The 19,863-nt window shown below is 44.2% G+C and overlaps 2 protein-coding genes across 8 annotated transcripts in view; both read right to left on the reverse strand.

The window, feature by feature from the left end:
- Positions 1-10,162, reverse strand: part of LOC135174232 (sucrase-isomaltase, intestinal-like) — a 53,643-nt gene extending 43,481 nt beyond the window's left edge. The window contains exons 1-4 of the mRNA XM_064141448.1: positions 10,005-10,162; positions 6,379-6,651; positions 5,828-5,930; positions 5,599-5,744 (exon numbers count right to left, since the gene is read on the reverse strand). Coding sequence (XP_063997518.1) covers positions 5,599-5,744; positions 5,828-5,930; positions 6,379-6,651; positions 10,005-10,162 — 680 coding nt within the window. The remainder of the gene's footprint in view (positions 1-5,598; positions 5,745-5,827; positions 5,931-6,378; positions 6,652-10,004) is intronic.
- Positions 10,163-14,186: 4,024 nt separating this feature from the next.
- KIF21A (kinesin family member 21A) overlaps positions 14,187-19,863 on the reverse strand; it is a 91,472-nt gene continuing 85,795 nt past the window's right edge. For all 7 annotated transcript variants that reach the window (XM_064142473.1, XM_064142470.1, XM_064142469.1 and 4 more), the window contains 2 exons: positions 17,754-17,953; positions 14,187-15,494 (listed from right to left, as the gene is read on the reverse strand). In XM_064142473.1, coding sequence (XP_063998543.1) covers positions 15,401-15,494; positions 17,754-17,953 — 294 coding nt within the window. In that variant the 3' untranslated portion in view covers positions 14,187-15,400. The remainder of the gene's footprint in view (positions 15,495-17,753; positions 17,954-19,863) is intronic.

Below are 19,863 nucleotides of genomic sequence, written 5' to 3' on the forward strand. Positions count from 1 at the left end.
GGAAATATATGATTTCTTGAAGCTTTCATATTCACACTTGATACTACCTCCTTCAGTGGCTGCAGCTATTAATGGCAGGACCAGAAAGTAGAATAGTACTTAATCAGAGAGCATGTGCCACTAAGCAACACAGAGACTCTGTTTTGCTTCCTCTCTTGCCTCATTATAACCCAGTGTTTTCTCTCCTGCTTTGATTACTCTAGGAATGTGGCCAACAATGGGTCTGCTGGACCTGCAAGATCAGATAGGATATCCTGAAAGAGAATTTGTTATATTAAAGCCAATTACAAATTTCTTGACAAAACGTTTTGACACTGATCATGATGGTTTGCAAAAGCAGGTGTTTTCCATGCATCATGGGACCAGGGAGAGCCTCCCTGCAGCCTCTGCTGTGCCAATTAGGCTGGTACTTTGGGAGCTTCACCTCTGTCTTGGGAGACCCAGGCCTCAGCGCCTGTCCCTCATAGCTCAGATCTAAGACTTGCAGCCTTAAATTAGCTACAGGCTTCTGGTTTTCTCCAGCAAACCAGAAAACACCTGACATCTGCATGGAAACTGGGGCTCTGCCTGCCTCTTGGTCTTGTTTGACCTCCTTGGCACCTCACCAAAGAGGAGGTATCACGTCTTCAACCCCATGGGCTGGAGAACTACTGGCACAGGGAAGAATCTTCCCCAGCCATCAACCATGGAATCATAGAATTGCCTAGATTAGAAAAGACCTTTAAGATCATTGAGTTCAATCATTAGCCTAACACTGACAAGTCTGACCAATCTGTATCCCTAAACACTACATCTACACAACCCTTAAATAGCTTCAGGGACTCTACCACCATTCTGGGCAAGCCACTCTTTCAAATACACAGCACAAACTTCTCTTGCCACAACCTGAGGTCATTTCATCTTGTTCCATCACTTGTTACTTGGTTGAACAGACCAAACCCCAACTCTCTACATCCTCCTTCCAGGTAGTTGTAGAGGGCAGTATGGTCACCCCCAAGCTGCCTTTTCTCTGCACTAAACAACCCCAGTTCTCTTAGCCACTCCTCATAAGACTTGCAGTCTAGACCCTTCACCAGCTTCATGGCCCCTCTTTGGACACACTCCAGTAATGAAATAGCAGGAGCATGGGGAATTATGAAGAAGAGAAGTAAGAATGTATGAGATAAAGAAAAAGGACAGCAGTGGAAAGTAGGGGAAAGATAAGATAAAGTAAATCAGGAGGCAATACTGTGAGGAGAGCTCCTGCTCCCAAAACTCCCATCAGTGCCTGGATCATTTCCCTGCACCCTATCTAATTTTTGTCTCATTCAAAGCAGCATCAGTCACCTGATTACCCCGGAGCAAGCTGAAAATGTAGCAGGCCTTAGTCATCCAGTCTTGCCACTGGCTCTGCTTGAGGTTTGCAATCTCTTCCCTCATCTAATTCATTCCTCTCTTCCATTATTGTGGTTACATGAAGCCCTGAGTTTGTCCTGCCTGAAATGTCACTTAGGTAGCTCATCCATGGCAAAGGCTCCTTGCATGCAGCAAGCAAGAGAAACACCTGTAGAGTACATCCAGGGTTGCCTCAGAAACTCCAGTGCCTGTCACCTCATATGTTTCTACTGTGATATATCACTCCTCGTGGGAAGGAAGCTTTGTGCACACAAACAGCAGAAGTGGGGTGAGGGTTCATAGCAAGCAGACAGATGGGGAGCCTGCTGTCAGCAACCCCATTGCTGCAAAGTCAGTGGCAGAAAGACACTGATGGCAAGGTTGTCTGCGGCATGGAAAGGCAGGAAGAGAAATACTAGCATAAACTTTGAAAGAACAACCCAAATTCATGCCACATTTCTGCTCGGGACAGACTGTTACCTCCCGGCATGGACTGTACAAGAGAACACCAGGGGTCATCAGGGATTTTAAGCTCTTAAGGGGGTGTGGGGCATCCAGCAGTGCATAGCTTCTGCTGAGGTATAAGCAACATTATATAAAACAGATTTCTGAGGATGTAGGATTGCTTTACCATAGGAAAGCCTTCCTCAGAGATGTTAGAAGGGTCCAGCAGAGTGCCTGGACCTGGTTTGGTGGGGACACAAGTCATCATCCACTCACACATGGAGATTGTCACTGCAGAACCTGTTGAAGAGCCTTTATTTGCCCACATCAATTTTTCTGAGCAATTGATTCATCCATTCATTGAGACAGAATGGTCATGGCCTTTGACACCTTAAGGTAGGAGACTGAAGTCCCTTCAGATGCTATGTTGGTCAGTTTCTGGGGAACACTTGCCTACACAGCTGTCCCTAACCTGGCACAGCCACAGAGGGCATCCACCACGTATCTCAGTGCCTGGTCCCAGGCATGCTGTGTGTCCTGGAACAACAGCTCCCTCGCTGCCTCCTTTGAAGGGATACCAGAGGAAAGGCTTTTAGGATTTAGCACCTAATCTGCAGAATGCATCTGGGAGAGGGACAGAGAACAAAGTAACGGCGAAGATGCTTTGCAGTAGTCCCTGCTAAGTCCTTGCTGCAGCTGTGGAGAACATTCAGGCTCGCTTCCCACTCCTCTAAGCCTGCCTTTGAGCAGGTTGACTTAACATAAAAATCTATTTAACATGCTAGATGCCACCAGTGGTCCCCCAGACCCAGCCAGCCTGTGCAGCCCTGCAATGCTGAGGGTTCATCCTTCCCAGTCAAGCAAATGCAGTTGCCTGTGGATTTTAGGACAGAATGTAACACCTCCTGTCCTGCTTTGAAAGAAGATTTCTGTGCAACTCTTGTGGTGGCTGAGGAGGTTGCAAACCCCTCCAAGTCAAGCTGTTAAAGGTATCCGTGAGTAGCTGCCTTCACTCACTCTGACAGGATGGATAGGCAAGTAATGAAAGGGAAGCATTTTTGCCTCTCACACAGGGAATTCAGCTTCAAATACATTTCAGCTGTGAGAGGAACAGCTCCCTGCCGGGATGTGATCCTTCTGTCTGTAAGTACTAGCTGTGTCATTTCACGTGAAACAAAAATTCCTGGCAACATATAATTGCCCTTTCTATATGCAAACTCCTGTGTCACTGCTGGTGAGAAATTTTTTCGTAGCAGCCCTGCCATTGTTTGCAGGACAAAAGCCTATTAACTGCGCATTATATGCAATCACGGTTTCCTCTTTTGGGGGATAGCTGGGCTTCAGGAGAACTCCTTTACCTGCCTGGAGGCAGCGTAGTTTTTTCAGCAGCTGTGCTTTGATAAAAAAGCATCTCTGCCAAGTGCTGGGCCTATGCTACTAGACGAGGCAAGACTGCCCTCTATATCCCGTGCTCTGCAGCACATCACTGCTGCACCCCACACCTGCACCACTGCTGAACACAGATTTTTAGAGTTCAAGAGGTGTCTCGCTGTTATGGGTATGAACGAGGGTTCCCTGGATGCGTGGCAGGACAGAAAATGTGACCTCTTGGAAACCTGCTCAGAGAAGAGTGACTTGTGCTCCTCTGCTCCTCTGGAATCGCTCTTTTGACAGCTCAGTAGACCAAATCCTGCATCTGCTTCGTGGCAAGACTCTTTGCTAAACTGGGATGTCCCAAGTTTGAGGATGCCCTGACCAACTGAGGCTAAATCCTTGGGGTTTAGGTAGAAATGAGGTGTGATAAATGGGAAGAGTCTATGACTTAGCTGCCTGCCATATCTCATTATACATTCACTTCTTACATTGCTATTCCAATTAACTAGGTCTTAGAAAAATTGCTTATTACAGAGAGAAGAAAACTGGGCCTTTAATGTAAGCCCACTGTTTTCACAAAGCTGTAAGGCTAACAAGGAATTAAATTATTTTTGTTATCAGAGTAATGCATAATGCACTCAATTACAATAGCCTGCAAAAAGAAAACTTCCCAGAATTGACTGCAGCATGTTTAAAAAGAGATGCCATGAGATAGCCATTTAAAAGGATGGGCAGCTAATTAAAACCCCACTGCAGTAGTTCCATCTGCAGACTCAAACCATTCTAGAGGCTGTCTAGAAATAATCATCTTGCTTGCATCCCATGTGTTAAGCCATCTTTACATTGCTCACAAATATAATGCCTATTTTTCTTGGGATGGGGAGAAATATGAGATGATTTTATAATTTCTTCATTAGCAATTAGGTTTTCTAATGCTTAAAAGGAACTACTCAGATCCCAAAGACCTTGCACTAGTGGTGGGATGCAAGATGGGAAGAGCTGGTGCTAAGAACTGAGCAGCCCCATAGCAGCTGAATCACAGAATGCCAGGGCCTGGAAGCAACCTCAAAAGCTCATCCAGACCAACTCCCCTGCCAGAGCAGGATCACCTATACCAGGTCACACAGGAACATGTCCAGGTGGGTTCTGAACATCTCCAGAGAGGGAGATACCACAACTCCCCATGGCAGCCTATTCCAGTTTTCTGTCACCCTTGCAGTGAAAAAAAATCCTCCTCATGTTTAAATGAAACTTCCTATGCCTCAGCTTCCACCCTTTGTTCCTTGTCCTGTCATCAGGCATCACTGAGAAAGAGCCTGGCTCCATCCTCCTGGCACTCACACTTCATATATTTATAAACATTGATGAGGTCACCTCTCAGTGTCCTCTTCTCCAAGCTGAAGAGCCCCAGCTCCCTCAGTCTCTCCTCATAAGAGAGATGTTCCATTCCCTTAACCATCTTTGTGGCTCTGCGCTGGACACTCTCAAGCATTTCTATGTCCCTCTTGAACCGGGGAGCCCAGAACTGAACACAATACCTCCAGATGTGGCCTCACCAGGGCAGAATAGAGGGGCAGGAGAACCATTCTCGATCTACTAGCCACACCCCTTCTAATACAACCCATTGCCTGTGCTTCCAGAGCATACCTCTTGGTAAGGTCATGTGGAAGGAACCTAACACATGCTCCTCAGGACCATGGCAAGGTCAGGCAATGCACAAGAGACTGTGTAATTAGGAGATTCATGCCAAAAGGTGCTGGTGAGCGGAATTAAAATGCTAATATAGAGCACACCTTGACTGGTGTATCTCTTGCTAAGTATCATTACGTACTAGCAATGTGTCAGTAGAAGTCAAGAGTAATTATGACACCTGGTGACAGTTGTGAGTGAGGGGAGCTTTTGCTGAAATTAAGTTTACAGTTCCAGCTTTAGGATACAACTGCTATTTTTGCAGTAATAATTTAGACCCACAAAAGCCATTCACTGAACTTAGTGAAAGTTAAATGCTAACAGCCTCTGAGGCATTGAGCTTTACTTTCCTAGACATACGTCTTCAGAGTGTCAGGAAATAGGCTGCTTAACTGCTGGCATAATAAAACAAGTTGTGTTTCAGAAGCCTTAGTTCAGTGCCTTCATGATCGGAGTCTGCCAGTCACCCAAGCTGTGAAACTGTAACTTCAGAAGTTATTTAACTTCCTGAATAATCTTTCATGTGTACACACAAACAGCTGCCTGCTCTACAGGCACATACTCAGTGAGTGTTTTCCAGAGACAAGGCGTAAGTCTGTAACTATTGCCACAGCCAGTTTGTGTTTCAGCCTGCGTCGCACAGCCTCAAGCACGAGGAGTGAGAAACACTATGCTTAATTTCTGTGAAAAGTGACTTAAATTACATCTGGTACTCACAGCACAGTGCCCGTGCTTTTCCTCCTGATCCTGAAGTGCAAGGAGTCATCTGGGAACTCGACTTCATAGTTAGCGTCATCAGCAGTAACACCAGGAGAGTCAATCTTGAGCGGGACTTCAAAGCGCTCTCTGTTGGGGTCGTAGAGCTAAAGCAAGGTGAGGAAGAGGCAGGTGCATTAGTGGGCATTCTTTTGGTCAAAGGAGTCCCTCCCTCCCCCAGAATACTCACCCTGAACCGGAATCTGTCCTTTGTCTGGAACTCCACTTCCAGCATGACTGGGGAAATGTCATTTCCAAAGAGGGACCGGGCCTGCCGTTTGTCCAGGGTTACCCTGGGGCAGAAAACCATGCTGCTGCCTACAGCAACCGCCTGCTGCCTGCAGCTACCCTGGCGAGGGCAAGGGGAGCAGCTCAGCTGTTCTACGCCGGCACTTCAGCAATGAGCTGACTAATCCAGATAAATAATGTCTGAGATTACTGCTGTCTCCCAGTGCCATTAATGGATGAACCGAACAGCTGAGTTGTTACTGCAAGGAGGAGACGTCGTGGTCTCCAGGGCAGGAAGGAGCGCCTTGTGCCGGTTCCCGATTTCCTCGCTAGCAGCGCGGTGTGAGTGCAGGACCTCAGCTCTGCATGGCTTATAAACGCGGCTCACCCTCTCCCTTGCAAGCTGAGCAAGCGGCAATGAAGCGGCTTCGGGAAAGTCGCTGGCAAGCCGTAAGCAGAGGTGGTCACAGTGTAGCACCAGCTTGCAGCACTGCAGGAGGCACACATGCTTACCTCCAGCCTTTGCTTGTCTTCACGGCGCCCCCGCCCACGGAGTAGCCGTAGGGACTGTCCTCCGGGAAGAAGCACCAGGGAGCGTTGGCCACGTCGCTGGCACACCAGGTGCAGCCCCGCGCCTCACAGGTCTCCCGGGAAGCGCCGGGCTGGGGGTGGCAGTCAATGCGCTGCTGCACCGCTACGGCCCCAGGACACTGATTGTTCTCACCTGAGCCGAGACACCCATCTAGGACTGGGCACGGAGAGAAGGCAGTCAGAGCAGCAGGGAGCCTCGTTGAAATAACAAGCAAACGATAGAACCCGAACAGAACCACCACGCAGGCTTGGTCAAACTTCGGTATTTATTTTGCTGCTTAGTTCCCACACACACACACACCTTGGGCATAACACACAGCTCTAAGCTGACTAAAATGACAGCAGAGCAGCATGCCTGCTCTCGACCAAGTGTATAGAGTTAACACTCCTGGGGGAGTGACCCTGAACCTGACCCTGGGGGTCTTGGCCCCTCCCCGGGGGTGGGCCACACTCCAGGTGATGGTTAGCCCACTCCCCCCACTTCCTGCGGTATAAAAGAGGAGCACTTCATGCTCCTCACCCTCTTTTGCCTTGGCTACCTCTTGACCCACACACCCATACTGCATACCAGCACAACACGTGGCAGCCACGAGGCAGAGACACCATCACATTGCTCAGGTTGTATCCATCCCTTGTTGTATTTTGCTGTTTTTCCCTTCCTTATCCTTTGTAAACTCCCCCACCTCCAATACCTTTTTTCTAAGTTATTGTTAAACTTTTCCTTTTTAACTTCCAAATCGAGTGAGATTGATTTATTTGGGTGTCCCTACCTTTCTCTCTCTCCCTGTCTGATTGGAAAAAGGAGGGGGAAGAGGGGAGGGCACTCTATAAATTCTATGAATTGTCATTGGGTCTATTAAATTTATTAGAGTCTCTGGGAACCTGCATTTGAACCCAAGACACCAAGGCAGGAGCAACTGGTTTCTTTGAAAGGCCAAGGCAGCAGGGCTCTGCTGTTCAGTGCTCAGAGCTGCAGGGGCTCAGCTGAAGCACGACTTGCTCGGAGTACTCATGGAAAGTTACATAGCGAATAGCTAACAACACTGCTGGTGAGGCATGAACAGGTGCACACCATTAGGGACTGAGACTTACTTCTGTGACACCCACCACTACATTTTCTCCGTACATATTGTCTGCCGTGTTATACTGTGAGATTATTTACATACACAGATACAAAGAGGTTAAATCATCTTCATATGTCATATTAATTATAGGTGTTTGCATTGAGTTTCATTTCTATACTGATGGCTATTATATATACAGAGTTATCAGTAGCTTCTCTTACAGGGAAGATGTCAGCAATAAAAGTAGCACATTAGTCATTTCCAGAATCATCGTGACAAAAAACTCTTAGTAAGGTGATAAATCATTTTCGTTTTGCAGCTGCAGGCCAAGCTCTGTGGTTCCACTTCACAGAGTAAGCCCCCTGACAGGGGAGTGCAGGGGGGCCCAGGAGCCCAGCCCCCTGCCATGCTGACAAAACGCTCTGCTATCAAATGCTCTTAAAGAGAGCAGGCACCCCACAGGCAGCACACTTATTTTGAAGTTAACTTATGTCAGTTTAGTCATTACAGCAATATTCAAAGATTAAATCTACTTGAGTGCTAATTGCTCTTTCCCATAAGATGACTAATACTTCTGCCTTTTTTTTTGTTGTTGTTGTTTTAATGGTGACTGTTCTGTGCTTGGAAACTTAAAATGTGCCTGCTGCACTCTGAGTTTCTGCATATAAAGAACTTTACAGGAAGGTGTGCCCAAGCGATGGTTACATATATGGGACACAATAAAGCTGTAGATTCACTAGAAAATGCCATGATGAGAGTTGATTTCCAGGGAGATGATGGGAGTACAGAAAAGCAGGGCTTGAGCAGCATTTACGTGTGTCTTTTGGGAAAACTCACATTCCCTCTCTGCTGCAGGAGCAGCTGAAGCTCTTTTGGGCAAGTTGGATCCTTGTTGCTACACCTTATATCACCTTCTAGAGGCAAGAATTAACAGGGGAAATCCTGTTAACATTTGTCAGGTGCCAGACAGGCAGGCTTCATGTCCATCATTGTTTTTTGGACAGTCATGCTGCACAAGCTGGCTGCTTTCTGCCCAGCATTCATAGAATCATAGAATCAACCAGGTTGGAAGAGACCTCCAAGATCATCCAGTCCAACCTAGCACCCAGCCCTAACCAATCAACTAGACCATGGCACTAAGTGCCTCAGCCAGGCTTTTCTTGAACACCCCCAGGGACGGTGCCTCCACCACCTCCCTGGGCAGCCCATTCCAATGGGAAATCACTCTCTCTGTGAAGAACTTCTTCCTAACATCCAGCCTATACCTACCCTGGCACAACTTGAGACTGTGTCCCCTTGTTCTATTGCTGGTTGCCTGGGAGAAGAGGCCAACCCCCACCTGGCTACAATGCCCCTTCAGGTAGTTGTAGACAGCAATGAGGTCACCCCTGAGCCTCCTCTTCTCCAGGCTAAACAGGCCCAGCTCCCTCAACCTCTCCTCATAGGATTTGTGCTCCAGGCCCCTCACCAGCTTTGTTGCCCTTCTCTGGACACATTCCAGCACCTCAACATCTTTCTTGAATTGAGGGGCCCAAAATTGGACACAGTAGTCAAGGTGTGGCCTGACCAGTGCAGAGTACAGGGGAAGAATAACCTCCCTTGTCCTACTGGCCACACTGTTCCTGATGCAGGCCAGGATGCCATTTGCTCTCTTGGCCACCTGGGCACACTGCTGGCTCATCTTCAGCTTACTATCTATCAGTACCCCCAGGTCCCTTTCCTCCTTCACCCCCCACTTCCTGTCAGGTAGGAAATCCCTACATTCTGATCTTTTTCATCCAAAGCATAATAGGAATATCCCTCTGCAGTCCCTAAATTCTTTAATTTTGGAGCAGGAGGGAGGATTCATCAATGATTTAATGAAACACTGAAGATTAGGCTGGGTGAATAAAGTGGTAGGTCTACAGTTCACAGGATCATCGAATGTTAGGAGTTGGAAGAGACCTCTGGAGACCTTTGAGTCCAATTGCCCTGCCAGAGCAGGACCATACAACCTAGCACAGGTTGCACAGGAATGCATTCAGCTGGCCCTTAAAAGCCTTCAGAGAAGGAGACCCCCACAAGCTCCCTGAGCAGCCTGTTCCAGTGATCTTTGACCCTCACAGTAAAGCAGCTCTTCCTCATGTTAAGGTGGAACTTCCTCTGCTGTAGTTTACATCCATTGCCCCTTTCTTCTTGACACCCAGCCCTCATCTATTTATATACATGCATCTATATATATACAATAAATATCTCTCAATCTTCTCTTCTCCAGATTAAAAAAAACCAGGTCTCTCAGCCTTTCCCCTCATCAGGCAGTGTTCCAGTCCCTTCATCATCCTTGTAGCCCTGCTGGACTCCCTCAAGTAGATCCCTGTCCCTCTTGAACTGGGGAGCCCAGAACTGGATACAATATTCCACCTGGGGCCCCACCAGGGCAGAGTTGGGGGGAGAGAAGCTCTCTTGATCTGCTGCACACACTCCTCTCAATGTACCCCAATGTACCCATTGGCCTTCTTGGTCATAAGGGCACATTGCTGTCCCATGGATAACTTCCTGTCCAACATGACTCTCAGGTCCTTTTCCACAGGGCTGCTCTCCAGCAGATCACCTCCTAACCTGTACTGGTGCAGTTTATTATGCCTATCCTTGTCAAACCTCATTAGGTCCCTCTTTGCCCAGTTCTCCACTCTGTCCAAGTCTCGATGAATAGCTGCACTGCCTTCAGCTGTATCAGCCAAGCCTTCCAGTTCAGTATCGTCACTAAACTTACTGAGCAGACTCTGTCCCCTCAGTGTCACTAATAAAGATACTGAACAGGCCCAGGCCCAGCACTGATCCCCAGGGAACTCCACCAGTTACAGGTCTCCAGCTGGACTGGGCACCATTAACCACCACTCTTTGCACTCCACTGTGTAGCCAGTTCCTAATCCACCTCACTGTCGGTTCTTCTAGACCACACTTCCTGAGCTTGCTCACAAGGATATTATGAGAGACAGTGTCAAAAGCCTAAGGACAAGGTAGACTACACACAGTTGGACTCAATGATCTTAACAGCTGTGGTGGCTTTTGGCCCCAGGTGCCTTTAAGAAGGCCACAAAGACACAGTCCTCCAGAATGAAATAGAGCATCACAAGGGACAAACCTGGGCATCCCAGGGTACTCCAACATTGTTATTCTATTCCACTCCCCACTGTTGCAGTATATAAAGTTGTGCTGAGCTGATACCACTCTCTTTTCCTCTCCTTCTCAAGAGGAGTGCACATCCCTGCTTATCTCATGATGTGTGTGGGAGAGATGGCTCCTAGCTGGCAGGGAATTTTGAGCCATGGCATGAGGCCTGTTGAGGTCGGATGGGATGAAGATTCGAAGAGGTTTTGATCTGGTAAGCTTGGCCTCATTTGTGAATGTATTTACTCTACCTGAATGCCTTCTATACATATGTACTTCAATAGACTCTTCCTTTAAACTTTCAGTCAGTTTGCAGCATTGTTATTTTCACTTCCCAAAAAGAGTAAATCTAATTTCTGTCCTCTGGTCCTGAGCGCCTTGTGGCACCTAAACCAGCACAACAATTACAGGACTCCACAAAAGACAGAGATTGCAAGTCTCCAGGAAAGTAATTGCCTTGCCTCTCTACCACTACACTCTGAATACTCCTATCTATTGACAGAGGTGAAAGGATTTCAAAGGCTTCCTGCAGCCCTCTGGATCCTCAAATCCTTACATGTCTGCAGAGACAAAAGAAAGCACACCCTGCCAAGCACCGTCTCTCCAGTAGGTGCATGAGCTGTGCCCACCAGCTTTGCACTGCTGTGCCTTACATGTTCAAGTCAATGCAGAATAAACAGATCACATCGCTTGAAAAAAGCCAAAACAAGTAAAAGCTAATTGCAAGCCAAAAGCAGCATCAGTGTTCTCACTGCTGAAATCTAAGACGAGTGAAACTACTACAGCAGATTGACTTGGTGTCATTTTACATAGATAAAGGTTCACTGAAGACTTCTAGCAAGGCATTTGTATAACAAAACACTTTCAAAATACATCCTAAGAAGGCTATTCTGATGAAAAAGCTAGCTGAATGGAAGAAGATCTGCGGGAGCCAAGACTTTCCCCCCACCCCAAGTCAGTATGAAACTTGATTTTTTCCAACATATTCTAAAAACGAGCACTTGCAGGTATGAGCACCTGAACGAGGCTGCAACCTCATTCACCCCTTGTTCCTGCATTTGCTTCTATTAGAACACAAACACAATAGGAAATGAGAAAATGAAATTTTCCTTCCCTGCTTCTTAAAAACGTTTAAAACTCTTTGCATCATTTTCACTGTGTTTATGGCCTGTAAACACACATGGAAAATAAAAACGCAGATGAGCAGTGGAATGCAATGGCTACTCACTGCTCTTCTGTGATAATTTCTATGAGAACAGAGGCTAAAGCAAGGTAGTTTGAAAAGTTATCCCCACTGCTTTTAAAACCTCTTGACTTCAATTTTGCAAAACTAGATTAGAAAATGCTTTAATTTCTTGCTTATGCCTCATTAAAGCATTGCCTTTTTATTTAATGGCATTTCATCCTTTCATTTTGGGTTCAATCATATTGCAAAGGCATTAGCTGCAGAAGTTCCCTCTTCCTTTACCCAGCAACCTAAGATGTATTCTGCCTTTATTAGGCTCTGGAAGGACTTCATCTCTGGCATACTGGGATAAAATCACAAAAGACAAACTAGCAAACCACGAACCAACATTAAGTACCTGAATGGCCCCATTGACTCATGCCTATGCTGGTGCCAGAGAGCTGAATGCGCTCCTGGATGGAGTTGCACATCCAAATGGATCAGTCCTGCTCTCTTCCTACAGTCACCCCAGATGAAGCTAAAGCCTTGCCTAATTCTGTCCTTTCCCATGTGAAATAATCCCCTCTCCTAACAGCTCTCTTTTCATATTTCTATTATTTTTTAAACCCATGACAAAACAAAGTGCCATGCATTTACCTGCTAGCACAACAGCCAGGAAGCACACAGTCCTTATCCTTTCCATGGTTAAAGGCCAGTTTCTGCAGGCACCAGCAACAAAGACAGCCAGCCTTTTATACAAGGCAGGGCACAGGAAGTCCTTGTGGCAATATGTAACAAGAAACCTTGTAAACATTTTCTTAGCGTTCCTATCTTGTAGGAGATTAATTATAACACACGACCTTGCCTCTAGTTAAGATGTATCTAAGGTGGTAAGATTAGATACAGCCAGCAATTTGTCATTAAATTCTGCTCAACTTCTGAATTCCACCTTTAAGAAAGAATGTTTTTCCCACGGATTCTTAGAAAACTCATCTTTCAGAACACCTTCAGTTTGGTTTTTTCTTTTTTTTAAAATAAAACATCCTCAGACAATCAGTGTCCACTGCTTACCTTTTAAAAATGTTGTATTATCTCTTGTCAAATATGCAGCTCTATTGTACAAACTGTAAGTTTGGAGAAATTAACCAACCAGTCGAATTTGCCATTAAAACAAGACCAGTATTGACATTTACCAAGTGAAAACTTTCTTCCAGTTACTTCACGGCAACAACTTTCAGAGTAAAGTTGTATTCTGTAGTACCATCTGGTTCAGGTGTAGTAACTTCCCAGATTGAGAACGAACAAACAAATAATATCTTTCCATGCATGCATTTTCTATATTGGTGTCTATCAGGAGACAGCATCCTAAAACAGTGTCTGTGCTGTCAAGCATCAGCAGAGAGACTATGCTGCAATTTAGATTGCTGCCACAACAGCCCCTCACCGTATGCTCCACTAAATCAGAGCAGCCCAGCAGCAGGTAGCCACTTTCTATGAATCTTACACATAGACACACACTGAAAACACTGAACTACCCAGGCTTCTGAGGTGACATTCATACACATTCGGCTGCTGGCATCATTTACGTAGCCAACAGTGAGTGGTCTTAAATCAGTGGGCCAAGTATCACGGTATCAGCAAGGTTGGAAAAGACCTCACAGATCATCAAGTCCAACCCTTTACCACAGAGCTCAAGGCTACACCATGGCACCAAGTGCCACGTCCAATCCTGCCTTGAACAGCTTCAGGGACGGCGACTCCACCACCTCCCCGGGCACCCCATTCCAGTGTCCAATGGCACAGAAACCCTCCACTAGGCACACAAAGTCTCTTGAATCTCCACTGGTAGTTTTGCTCAAAGTTGTGATATGGTCCCAAATCTTGTGTGTACCTCTTGAGTAGTCAAAAACATGATAAAGAATGATTGGTATTGTTGTTGCTTATTTTAACTACCCTATTTAACTAATCTGTTTCTTAACTATATGTACCATTGCTGCCAAAATTTGGACTAAATCAGTAACTTCAAGTTGCAAGCAGTATGCATTTTCATCTCTCAAGATGAGCTGCAAAGGACATCAGACATTTTCATTGTTTGACAGACCATATGTAATAAAGTAAGAGCTGTCACCTCTTAAGGAGAAAAGCAATCTGCTTTCTCTTAAGTCTGCGAGTGAATTCTACTAGTGTTCCTAAATCATACCAAAACACAAACAGCAGCCAGCAAGAACAAATGTGGGCTACCAGAACAGCCTATGTGCAAGCTATTCTACCACACTGTGTAAAATTGTGCGTTATATACTCTGGGCTTTTGCAAGGTGAGCAAGTATGATGAAAAAGACAAAACAAAGTAATTCATTCACATCTTTATTTAAGGGTTACCTACAGAAGCTCTAATTTACAGACTGATCTTTTCTGGAGACAAACAAACAAAAACCACAGAACAAACTAACAAAAACACTACCACAAAAAAAAACAAACCAAAAAGCCAACACCCAACATAAACAAACCCCCCTCAATATCCAAACACTATCTGAATCTACATAATATTTTAATTTGCAGAATTTACAAATTAATACTCAGAGCATTAGGGTAAATATACATCCTCCCTCAATATCCACACTCTAAGAGTTTCAGAAGTCATACAGGCACAAGGTAAGATATTTTCTTTGTACAACCATCTATTTACACAGCTTTTTCCAACACACATGGTTCAGTTCCCAAAGTAACTGCCAAGGTTTGCAAAACAGTGTATTTAAAATACATTTAGCAGCATATAAAATTAGATAAAAAGAAAGACATTTTGCTTTAAAAAAGAAAATGTGAGATGACAGAAACAAATCCATCAGAAAAATAGATTAAGGTATATTTCTGTCATGATATTAAGAACACCAAGTCATTACAGAAAATAGGCAAAACACTAATAAAACATACCAATTTATGAGCATTTGAGTTCTAGTCCTGAGCACAAAATATACATAGCTGCACAACTTTGGTCAACAAGGATTATATGCTAACATTAACACAAATCAGAGCATTTGTTGCTAGCAGGATACAGCCATGTCGTCAACAGCTCCTTCCCATCTTTTATTCACTTCACTTTCCCAAAATGAGTGCAAGTGACCTTTAGAATCTTGAAACTTCCTGTGGTAATCAAAGGCTTGTTAGTGGGACATCATCATCCTCTTGCTACCCTAAAATGCAAAACAACTAATCGTATTTGTGAGTGAGATACAGCAGAGCATTTTTGGTTTATATTCCAGGTTATAATTCTGAGATGATCATTAGATAAGACTGATTTCCAGTTAAATTGCAGATGTTACATATGCACATAACTTCAGCCACAAGACACAGATATATATGTGACCGTTGAGACAAGTGTGTTACCAAGAGGTGATTTTTTTTTCCTCTTAAATACAGTACATATTTTAAGGACAGCAGGTCTATTAGAAGAGTTTACTCTTATTCATCAGTTCATTCCCATCATCAGTGTTTTACCTAGTGAGCATGCAGCAAACTGCAGAGAGTGCACCTGAAACTCATCAATACATTAATTATCCCCCTAATTTCAGTTACTGGCAAGATCTTCACTTGCATCTCCTGTATCTGAGATCTGTCCATCTATTATATTCCGAGCTTTCCAGATCCTCACAGTCCGGTCACTGAAAAAAAACCGAAAACACAAACACACCACAAAGCAGTATTAGAGCTAGGTGACTTAGACTCGGTACCAGGTGGGGAGAGGAGGGTAGGGGAACTCTTTTAAAAGCTTGTATGTCTTATTCAGAAAGACTTTTTTCCAAAATAAGATTCTTTAATGGATACACAAGGCTCATTCCACCTCCAAGAGATTCTGCAATTTAGGACGTACAACATTTAAGAGCCTTGAATGTTCTCCCAGCACTGGCTACTACACTTGCCTAAGTGGTTAAAGGTAAAGATAGTTTCCAATGAGACCAAAACTCTACTCTGCATCTTTAAAATACAACTAATGGTAATAAGCTGAAGGAGGGTCACATCAAAGAACAGCTTCCATCATGTAACTATTTGCAACTCAACAGATGACAGGCAAAAAGGCAGTGCACTACAGAATCAGAGACAGAGTCAACAGGACAAGTCTGCTTCTTGCCATTGAAACAAGTGTGAAAAGTTTGAACAGGTTAAATCAAATGGGGCCCAAAACATGCTGCCTTCTCATGAGAGGTATCAGTCTATAAAAAAAGGTAACAAAATAAACAAACAAAAACACAGAACAAGACCCTACAAAGTCCCTAACCACATTCCCCCCTGAAAAAAAAAAACAACCCCCCCACAAAAAACCACATCCATCAGAACCCTCTGCTTCCTGGTGAGTGAACCCATTTCTGAGTAGCCCTGAGCAGGAGGCTTTCCCTTTCATGAGCGAGTGTATATATGTACTGGCTCATCTTTCTAGAAAAATATTGCTACTAACTTGGAATGAGTTGTGTAGTAGCACATCCCTGCCTGACCACGGAACTTGGAATTCACCCTTTGTCATACCACTGGGTAATTTTTGGTAGCAATAAAAACCACACTTCAGGTAGCTACTGTTGTCTCTTTTGCAGGTGTCTCTGTGACAAAAGCACACATACACCAGTGAGCTGGTGTTCAGAAGCCCAGGAGAGGCAAGCTCTAATTCTGTACCTTTGGCAACAATTATTATTTACACATCTGTAAGGTATGTGCAAGTATCACACGCATCAGGTTATGTAACTTGTATTACCATAAAGTGAAAGAATTAGTCTCATTAAATAGAATTTTATTCTGTGCAAGAAAAGTGATGAGTTTCTCACAAACATTGAGCTATGTGACTAGCAAACACCGACTCATTCCTTTTAACCATCTTAGGAAAAAAAACCAAACAACAAAACAGGAGGCACCAGTCAGAACAGACTTTATCACACTGTAGGGGTTTTCTGACTTGAGTCTTCACTTAAGTGCCAGTTGTCAGAATACCCTAAGTTCTGTAGACCTTCGCCACAATGTTATAAGTGTCAATCAAAATACTGGTATTTTCTTGCACTGGTAATAAAGAATATATTTGGGGTGCTTGTATCTTAATCTTCAGGCAAACAGAGAGAAGCTTTGACTTCTTTACTTCTATTAGTACTTTGAAAACTACAAGTGGCCACTAAACATGGAAATCCTGCTTCAATTCAGAACGATCTGCTTTCATCTCAGAATTCGGAAGCTTCCATGATTGGCATTAGAAGATTAACATGACAGCTTTCACAGCTCCTGTGCTCAGACTACATCACTAAGCAGGTTCTGCTGCCATCTCCTCTATTTTCTCCAGAAGGAGGTTATTTTTCTTGGTCAAGTTCCCATGAGGTTTCAGATACTCAAAATTTCTCACTTAACTGAAGAAGCAAATGTTCAAACTGAGGTGTTTAGAAGGACAGGAGGATGGTTTGCAAAGCTTCTGCTATACACTGGCACTTAAAAACAAACAACCCTCCCCCAAAACATAACCACACACCACAGCTTTTAAGAAATTCCCACAAGCCAGCACCAGCTGTAGATAGACCGAGTGTATAGACAAGCTGGTTGAGTTCTCTGCTATGGCCAAAACCTCCTTGCTATCCTGCAGATCAGTGGTCTTCAAAGGTTTTTGTCCATGCACTCCACCACTAAAAATTTTTAAAAGTACACCTGTCCCTCATGTGCATTTATATTTCCCTCTTGCATTCCAATGGATTGTGTTGTACATTCCCTGGGGTGCATGCACACCACTTTAGAGATCATTATGTCAGGCTGTCAGCATTTAGCAAACATGAGGAGCCCTGCCCGTGTCCCTATGAAGTGACTTAGACAACTGAAGATCTCCTAAATGCATTTGCATGGACAGAATTCTAGCAGGAGCTATGGAAATGAAAGACTCATGCAAAAGAAACACTCACTCTGCTGCTGTGAAAATCTGGCTGGAGTTGGTGCAGATCGCATTTATAGGGCTGTCATGTCCCTTCATCTCCCCAATGGGCGCGAAGGTATCCACATTCCAGAGTTTGAGGGTGCCTCCTCTGCAGCCACTGAGTAGAACCGGGGTGCCAGGTACCAGCCCAAGAGCACACACCCAGTCTTTATGAGCATTAGGAACTTGCTGAAAAAGAAGGCAGAGAAGTTTTAAATGGCTTCTAGATGAAAAATGCCAAGTTCTGTGGTTGATCCACTCCATGACTCTGGCTATATTTGAGTCCTGGGGCTTCTCCTTTACTGTAAGGAGGATACTAACTTCCATGAGGCTACTTCTATATCACAATTTTCTTTCTCTTTGTGAAATACTACTGAAAAACAAGAAGAAAATCCAATACACACAACTGACCTGACACAGCATTATCCTAAGTTTCTGTTCTATATGTTCAAATGTGTATCTGAATGCATATTTGACTTGTGGCTTCTGTATGTTTTATGTCTGCCTTTAAAACAGCTACCAAACACATAAAAAGAAAATAAAAAACACTGCTAAAAATTACATGAGGGAGACAGAAACTGTTTCTGTAATTGCCTTCCTTCTTTCCCCATTGAAAATTATAAATTGATTTTGTGAAGTAACAACAAAAAATACATTAATTCTTTACTGAAGTAGTACACCAACATTTTCCCTGGTAACTCAGAAAGCAAAACACTGCACAGACTGTCTAATATGAACAGCTGTTTGGTACTAATACTGGGGAAAAAATATGGCAAACTTGGGCTGTTAAGGGAACCAGGAGAGGCTCATCTCCAGTTTGGTAGGAAGTGTTTTGTGTTGCTGTCTCTCTCATATTAGAGTGGATTCAGCTTTTTAGCATCACTTTGGCATTTTTTGTAACATAAACTGCTACCACAATACTGCTGGACTGGTCCTGGAGCACTAAAGAAACTGGGAGGTGGAGAGGCACTTTAAAAAGCTTAATTTTGTCACAGTAGTATTTTGTGGCTTTGGATGTACAGCACCAAGTGAAGCAGACAAACTCTGAACTCTTCTGAAAAAGTTGTTTGTTAAGTGATTTTCATCAATTGTAGAGGATTGGACTTCTCTAACATCTGTGACAAATCAGGGCCTCTGTGGAAATGCTTGCACCTGTACTCTAAATTTCCTTCACCTGCAACATTCATGCGTATACACTGAAAGAAAGGTGCAACAACTAATTCTGAGTGGATAGGAATAGTTTAAGGAATGCAATGAGTCACCCAGAGCAGGTCTGCTATCTGTAGCCTTGGAGACTGTCAAAACTCTTCCGGGAAAGGGCTTGAGTAAACAGACTTAACTAAAACGTTGTCCTTGCTTGGACCAGGAGGCCAAATTCACACTATGTGACTGCCAGTGGGCCCTGAATTACCACATAATTAGCAAAAGTAACAGCACTTTTTTTTCATTCCCCAGAAAAGACAGTAAATAAATGCACATTTCTATTATTTTGTCAAATGCTTTAGTCTCACCTCCTTTAAAAACACATATTTTATAGAACAGAAATAATTATAATTACATCTTACTTATAAAACTACCAAACAGGGGAACATGAAGCATAAAAACCATGGGGTGCACACATACCAAGAAGAATGTAAGAGAAGTAATAAAACTCATCCTTTGGAACATACTACTTGACTTCTGCTGCCATATTCTGATTCTGATGTAATTGCAGGGTAAAACATTATGAAGTATGCATTTTTAATGAGACTAAAATGCAAGTGTGAGGATATCTTGCAACTTTATTCAAGTAATTCCGAGAAGATGAAGTCTTTTCTATTCCTGTGGTCCTCCTTTCTTTTTCCAGTATCTTTATCGGCGATCTGGACGAGGGGATTGAGTCCAGCATCAGTAAGTTTGCAGATGACACCAAGCTAGGAGCAGGTGTTGATCTGTTGGAAGGTAGGAGAGCCCTGCAGAGGGACCTGGACAGGCTGGATGGGTGGGCAGAGGCCAATGGGATGAGATTTAACAAGGCCAAGTGCAGGGTTCTGCACTTTGGCCACAACAACCCCAAGCAGCGCTACAGGCTGGGGACTGAGTGGCTGGAGAGCAGCCAG

Source organism: Pogoniulus pusillus, chromosome 4 (assembly GCF_015220805.1).
Source record: "Pogoniulus pusillus isolate bPogPus1 chromosome 4, bPogPus1.pri, whole genome shotgun sequence".
Lineage (NCBI taxonomy): Eukaryota > Metazoa > Chordata > Aves > Piciformes > Lybiidae > Pogoniulus > Pogoniulus pusillus.